Source organism: Seriola dumerili, unplaced genomic scaffold (genome assembly GCF_002260705.1).
Source record: "Seriola dumerili isolate Sdu_G_001 unplaced genomic scaffold, Sdu_1.0 BDQW01000068.1, whole genome shotgun sequence".
Lineage (NCBI taxonomy): Eukaryota > Metazoa > Chordata > Actinopteri > Carangiformes > Carangidae > Seriola > Seriola dumerili.
In genome coordinates this window covers 9,348,806-9,356,830 of record NW_019174323.1, presented here as the reverse complement: position 1 = coordinate 9,356,830, position 8,025 = coordinate 9,348,806, and the positions used below count along the sequence as shown (strand labels likewise).

General features: G+C 38.8%; 1 protein-coding gene across 1 annotated transcript; it reads left to right on the top strand.

Moving 5' to 3' along the window:
- Positions 1-762: 762 nt before the first annotated feature.
- LOC111220387 (peptidyl-prolyl cis-trans isomerase FKBP10-like) lies at positions 763-7,278 on the top strand. Its single transcript, XM_022743457.1, has 10 exons — positions 763-1,129; positions 1,379-1,524; positions 2,397-2,586; positions 2,785-2,930; positions 3,632-3,821; positions 4,016-4,161; positions 4,661-4,850; positions 4,949-5,091; positions 5,628-5,791; positions 6,536-7,278. Exons 1-10 carry the CDS (start codon positions 933-935, stop codon positions 6,725-6,727), a joined length of 1,704 nt encoding a protein of 567 aa, XP_022599178.1. The 5' UTR covers positions 763-932; the 3' UTR covers positions 6,728-7,278.
- The last annotated feature ends 747 nt before the right edge of the window (positions 7,279-8,025 follow it).

The following is an 8,025-nucleotide window of genomic DNA, read 5'->3' as shown; positions in this document are numbered from 1 at the left end:
TATTTGTTTATGTATTAATCTTGTCATTTGTGGAGATAAAATCTAGAATAGAGGTTATTGTTTGGATTTATAACAGAAATTTTAAATCCACTAACGGTTACAGATGTGATCTGTAGTATTTTTGTTGTGATGTTGCATCCTTTATTTTTTTTTTAATGTATCCTACAGGCTCCCGTAGTTGTAGGAAATAGTGAAGTTATTTTTGCTTTAACTTCACGGCATTAATGAAAAAGCTGAACCTCTTGAGGCTCTCGGGTCACTTTACGGCTCTGACTGGGCTGATCCAGAGGCGGATCGCTCGGCTCCCTGCAGCTGTGTGCAGCGGTACTGAAGAGTCAAGCTCCGCTGAACAATAAGCAGGTTTTCTTTCAAAATAAAAGCAGACAATGGAAGATTTTTAAAAGGACAAAAAAGAATAACCAATTATTCAGTCATATGAATGAAACTAGTCTTAGACACATTGTGTACTAGAAATAATATGTAATGAGTTAAACCAGAAAAATAAAGGTTTTTGCAAAAATGCTTAATAATAAAATCAGATCTTATTACCTACAAACCCATTTATACAAACACCCCCATCCCCATTCTAACATTCGCAATATAATTCCTGTTTCATGGTAAAAGTGGATAAATGTGTATTTTTTTGTCTCTTGCTTAACGGAAGTGGTCTCATTTCTTATTGTGGTGAGTTTGATGGGCGCTTCCCACTCCCAACTCCGTCGTTCCTTCCCTCTGGTAAAAAGTTTGCACAGCAACCTGGAGATTGTCCACGTTTACAGCCTTCAGACGCCGCTTTCCTGCTCCACATCTGCAGCCGAGGCCCTGTCTGAAAGGACGCAAACAGCCGCGCTCCCAAAATTGATCAGATTTATCACTATTGCTGCATTTTTTTTTTTGAATCCTTCTAAGTTATTTAGCGTGATTCTGCAAATATGTTTGCCTGCTGCCTTGTTTTTTTCCTCTTCACTACGTGGTCTCCCGTAGAGTGTAATCCCAGTCCTGTGTTAGGAGATGTAGTCGTGGACAGATACTTCATCCCCAAGGTCTGTGCCAGAGAAGCGAAAGAGGGAGATAATGTTCGTTATCACTACAACGCCACATTTGTCGACGGGAAAATATTTGATTCGAGGTAAGTTCATTCGCTTTATATAATGAATTCTGAATGCATTTATTTTAGTTTTATGTCATTTTCTCGTAAAGTTGATAACTACTGATCCGGCCCTCAAAGCAGTTCCAAAGCCCAACAGTGTCGTAAATGAATGTATTAATGCTGAGATGCTGATTTACACATTAAAACAAGTTTGCAATGAGCTATTTGGAAAGCTGTAGACACTCATTTCCCTGCAGACGTTCACGCACATTCCTTTGTCTTTCACAGCCATCAGAGAGGAGCCGCCAAGGTCGGACTCTTAGGTGAGGGTCGACTCATCGCTGGCATTGATAAAGGCCTGCAGGGCATGTGTGTGAATGAGCGCAGGACAATCACCATCCCGCCTCACCTGGCTTACGGAAGCACCGGTGCAGGTAAGTAAAAAAATGTTATATAGTGAAGTGAACTGGTCTGCAGGAGAGGAAATATCTGTACTGATGGCAGATTTGAAAGAAACATTTAAAAAGTTTGGATGGCACAATACAGTCCATTTTCGGTTGTGACCAGCCATTAATATTTGAGATTAGGTTGGCCCTTGTTAATTCTAAAGTTATTATCTATGGCAAAGGGCCACAGACCCCAGACAGATTTATTTGGTAATATGCTCCACTGAAAGACAATTCAAAAAATAAAAATCATGAGGTACACCTGATGCCCTGTTTTTCTAAAGGAATAATTTGACTTGGGGAGATAGTTATGAGAAGACTGGTACCACTGTCCTGTTTTTCCATTGAATACAAGCGTAGCTTAGCATAAAGACAGAAAACAGTGAGACTGGTTGTTTCCAGGCTTTTAAATTATGTTTTTAAATGAAAAAAAAACAGGACACAACATGCTAATTTATGAGCATTATAGGTGTTGGTAGGTGGATTTTGTCACTTGGCTAGCTGTTTCCCTGTTTCCTGTCCTTGTGCTAAGCTAACTAGCTGCTGGCTATAGCTTCATATTTAGAATACAGATATGAGAGTTGTATCAATTTACTCATCTACGATTGAGCTTAAATGTCAAACTATACTATTGTTATAATAATGAATTAATATAAAAAGTTGAAAGACCAAAAAAAAAAAAGAGTAACAGTTTGGAAATAAAACTTAATTGAGCACCAGACAAATTCAAGGCAATGCAACCATTACAGATTCGTATCAAAAGCCAAAATGGTCACATTTCGTCTCAATTTCCCCGGCATTCTAATCGCCACCAGGTGTTCAATAAACATGTGGTGATGTCTTTATCTAATTGTTTTTAGGGGACGTGGTTCCTCCAGATGCCACCCTGGTGTTTGACATCCATCTGTTGGATCTGTGGAACAAAGCCGACCTGGTCGTCACCAAAGCTGTCACCACTCCCAAAGACTGTAAACGCTCTGTGATGCGCACTGACTTTGTGCGTTACCATTTCAACGGCTCCCTGCTCGACGGAACCGTTTTTGAATCTAGGTGAATTCTGGCTTGGCCGAATGTTGGTGTTTTCCCACTCAAAATTACATATTTACTGAATGATCTAAAGTGTGTTTTTCAAACTCTCAAACAAAACCCAGCTCTGACAGCTCTTCTGTGTTTTGTATTGTGTCATCCAGGTATGTTGTCTGTGTGAAGTTGTGTGTTTGACTTTGCGCTTGTATGAGCCCTACGTAGCTACACCAGGAAGCAGACCCACGACTCCTTAGTGGGGGAGGGTTGGCTGATCAAGGGCCTGGATGAGGGCCTGCTGGGCATGTGTGTGGGAGAGATCAGAAATATTGTCATCCCACCCTTTAAAGCCTACGGAGAAAAGGGATCAGGTGAGTGTAAATGTCAGGAGATGAGAAAAAAATTACTTTAGGTGTGGGTGTCTTATTCCTGCTTTTCAATTGAACCCTGAACACCATCGGTACAGAGCTCAGAGGAATAAAACATTGTTAGAAGGAAAAATAATCAACAGGCAAATACCCAAAAATTGCAATCGCTTATCACTGGAAATACTTTTTTCTTCATGGTACTTAAAGCACCATTGTAGATTTTTTTTTTAGCCACTAGTAGTGTAATGGACCAATGTTTTTAAGAGTAAGAGATCAGCATAATAATCCCGTAAGGATTGATTTAAAAATATAATAAGCAATAAGGACCTCATCTCTTTTATAAACTAGTTCCTTAATTGGGGGTTGATAAAAAATTTAAAAAAAAATCTTAATTTTCCAAACTATATTTCACCTGCAGTAAAATGAGCAATCATTGTTATATTATGCTCAATAAATAGACCATATAGCTATTTCTATTACTATTCTATAATCTTTGTCTTGCAAAAGATGCAAATATAGGGAAGATAATGTCAGTTTTATTAAGACAACAACAGAGTTAAAAAATAATTAATAGTTTAACATAAATAAGATAGAAAATAATTAAAAAAAAAAAAACAACACCACCACCAAAATAAAACTCAAACCACTTGTATTTTTTGTGAACGTTAGCAGAAGTTTTAAATTCTCCACTTTCTGCTCACCAGGTACTGAGATTCCTCCCCAGGCGACCCTGGTGTATGATGTCATGTTGGTGGACATTCATAACCCGAAGGATAACATCACCGTTGAGAACCAGGTGGTGCCCGAGTCGTGCACCCGCAGGTCTATCGTTGGGGATTACATGCGGTACCACTACAATGGTACTTTCCTGAACGGAGTCACCTTTGACACAAGGTGAGTTCAGGTCATTCCGACAATGAAAATGATTGTAAGTGGGTCACCGGTTATTTGGGTGGATTTCCCTTTTTTTCTTTTTTACAAAAAATGTATTTTTGGCATTATAATGTTATTGTCTGTGAATTTCTGAAAAAAAAAAAAAAACAACCCATTTTTGACGTTTATTTCTCCCTGTCTGCGACTGCCCACAGCTACCAGAGAAACAGCACATACAACACCTACATCGGGATGGGGTATGTGATTGCAGGCATGGACCAGGCCCTGCTTGGAGTGTGCGTTGGGGAGAGGAGGAGGGTCACCATCCCTCCACACCTGGCGTATGGAGAAAAAGGAGCAGGTGAGTTACTGTATTTTTTTCTTGTAACTTGTAACAAGCTCTACATGCATATGAAAATCTATCCCAAATTGACACTTAATAGATTTAATAATAACACATAACATACACATCTGCATAACCTATTAAAATCCTGGTGAAAGAGCATTTTGAGAACAACTTGGTTTTGTGTTGTTGGTCAAAACAGACTATTGGGACAGAACAAAACATGAAGATCGCCTCATTTAAAAGTTTAAAATTCAGCAGTCCCGTCTTTCTTTTTGCTTGTTGCAGAAAGGGAAAGGGATCTTTTAGTAAATACACAACAAAAAGTGCATTTTTTTTTTGCAGTTAAATATTCTTTGCCGATTGAATATCTTTGGATTTTGGACTATTAATCGGATAAAATAACCATTAACAGTCCTTTAATTGACTGGTTATGTGTAACTGAAAAACACATGACCAGTGTTTCCAAAACTGTGAGTTACCAAAAAAATGCCATCATTTTCTGTGGTCTTTCCAGGTGGTGTCATCCCTCCGTCGGCTGTGCTCGTCTTTGACGTTCAAATCGTTGACTTCCACAACCCCAACGACAAAGTGGACATCCAGACCACCCACAAGCCTGAAGTGTGTAACGATACCACCGCGGTGAACGACCTCGTCTGGTATCACTACAACTGCACCATGATGGACGGCACACTGCTCTTTTCCTCGTGAGTCACCCTATCATCACATGCAATTTTAGATCAACATAAATGCACATTACACATCCATTTTCATTTATCCAACACGTAATCAACATTGTCTTCAGACATGACTATGAGAACCTTCAGGATGCAGTGCTGGGGTCAGACAAAGTGATCGACGGGCTTGACGAGGGTTTGCGGGGCATGTGTGTGGGAGAGAAGAGGTTGATAACAGTGCCTCCTCACCTGGGCCACGGAGAGAAAGGAGGTGAGACTTCAGCTTTACCTTATAACTACCAACAACTTTTTTTTATCGGGAGAAAGATGGTTTGATTATTACTCTTCATTTATCAAGCTCTAATAGCTCTTATTAGGCTTCGTCCAAAACATATGAACCAGTTGTTTGTTTAAATTCATCTATACTTTGTTCCATAGTTTCGTAAGATTTTCAAGTCTGATTGTCTAGAGCTAGCACAAAAAATATAAGAATAACAGTATCAGTGTTTTTTATGGACTAAATGACTGTTTATGTTGAACTCTGACAGGATGATTAAAACCCTTATTTCTGTATTTAAGTAAAAAGGAAATTGTAATTTAAAACTTTTAAGCTCATCTCAGTGTCAAAAACAAATGATAGCAGTGACTGAGAAGGTGTAGGCTGAAGCCTACGTCTACCCCTCTCATAATACAAAGTTTTTTAACAAGCTACACTGCCCTGACAATAAATGAAAAGGTAATTATGAGTATACACACGTATACTAATAGGTAAAACCAAACTTAAACTGCCTTTTCTGTGTCTCTAAGCCACTGGTGTGCCAAGCAGTGCTGTGTTGGTCTTTGATATTGAACTGGTGAGCTTTGAGAAGGGAGTGCCCCCTGGTTACCTGTTTGTGTGGCTCGAGGACACTCCTGCAAACCTGTTTGAAGCCTTGGACATCAACAAGAACAAAGAGGTTCCAGAGGAGGAGGTAGGTTACTGCAGACCATCCAGTTCAAAACATATATCTTGCAAGACGAACGTTTTTATATGCAACATCATAATCTGCAAAGTAACTGGGAATTACACCACACATACAAGTGGAAATTTAAATACTCCAGTAATGTAAAAATACTACCACCGCTTATCAAAGAGCCCCGTAATGATAAAACTCCAACATACACTGGTGCTTAAAACTCACCGGGATTTATAAATTCCTTACTTTGGCGCCATCTGGTGGTGGTATTAATAATGACTCGGCTGGCGGTTTCATAGATCTACGTAAACATGCCATCAAAATAATTTTAAAGATTTAATTTTAAAGTGTATTCTTGACCTCGGAAACAGCAGTTAAAAAAAGTCATCTCAAGGTCCATTTAGTAGCTGTTCTGGGGCTTTCGATCGCATCAAGTGATCTTCTATGTACTGTAGAGGTTCAGATTTCCAGTTGTGAGCACTAAAAGGAAGCTTGCGTTCACAAGACGGGGGAGGGGTGATTAATTAAGAACTGATCACTAATTATAACTGGCATTAAAATATTAGGCTATCCCCGACCATCATCACATATTGACCTGTTGACCCTGAACTTCTCAGGTGAGATAAAAGTGAGGGGAAAAGTGTTGTTATGCCGGCTTCCCTGTGTGCAGTTTTAGGAGCTGCTTTTTCTCTCTAAGCTGATGAAGCACTCTGACCACATCACAGTAATCTGTAATATTCCTCTTTGACCCTTTTCTAGTTCGGGGAGTTCATCAAGCTGCAGGTGGCAGAGGGCAAAGGTCGTATAAAGCCTGGACTGACCATGGAGCAGGTTGTTACTGACATGTTCCACAACCAGGACCGAAATAAAGATGGACTGATCACAGAGAACGAGCTCAAACTGAAGGTCGAGGAGGACAAGGAAAGGGAAATGAGGCATGAGGAGTTGTGATGAGGATGAATGTTTTTATTCTCTCTCAGGGATGAACCCACCAACACAACAAAAACAAGCAGCGAGAGACTTTTCCCATACAGCGTCAAGGTTTTAATATTGAACAGTTTTTTTTCTTTAAATGACAAGAAAACAGTGCAGATGATCTTTTTGTGTGTTGTGTGAGTGTTTGACAGTATGTATTTCAGAAAACAAAACAAGCACCTTTATTTGTCCCTGAAAGTCACATTAATTAAAATGTTTGTAAGAAAATGAACATGGTTTCGGTTTTTCTACAACTTGTATCACTACACAGAAAACCATGACACCTGAAATAACTGCATCTGTGCACCAATATATGGATAAACTGTCGGTAATTGCCTGATATCATTTTAAAAAAAAGTATTTAACTTGCACATAAAAATACTCTATCCCACTCTTTTTGGTGGAAGTTGCAGAGTTGCAATATTTCTCAATGTCACACTTAAAGGGGTAGTTGCAACTCTGCATCCTGCACCACAAAGTCTGGCAAATTGTAACTTTAATGGGCAAAAAAAAAAAAAAAACGACTTGAGTGGAATTTAAGTTGGAGAAAACGGATATTAATAATGCTAAAAGAATTCAAGGCTGTCATTATTTCCTGTGACTTTGCCGGTTTTTATTGGGAGAAAATCCACCATATGATAAATAAAATTGAACTATACCTTTTCGCTGAGAAAAGCACATTTACAAGTTAGTACTTATTCATCTTTTGTTCTACACAAGTATTACACCTATAGTTAAGTGCAACTAGCTCAATGTTAAGTCCTTCTGTATAGCAGCCACAGTGTTTCAGTTAAAAGAGAACATTTGTTAGGAACACGCACATCCCACATTGTATATTCCCTTCTTGGGAATACTGATGTACTGTAGCTTTCTGTTGACTCGTATTATCACGCTTGCCTACACTGTCCCTGGTTAAAAAAAAAAAATGTTTAGAATAACTTACATAATGACTAATATAATAGCTTAAAGACTGATAACAGCACTATCAAGTTATCTGCACCCTACAAATAAACTGATGATCCATGTGTACAGCACAGTCTCTGTACTCTGGAGCATCAAGTACCTGCAGTGTACACAGAGGTAATATACAGTACACACCAGAAAAGTGTGAGTATAAAGTAGAAGACTTTCCAGATAAAGGGACAGTTACAAAACACGTAACGCCTTTGCTCGTACATGAACATATTTTAAATACTGGTACTGGTAAACAACAAAGTAAAAAAAAAACTATTTTGTGCTAAAAAGCAGTGAAAAGGGCAGAATATTAGAAATTA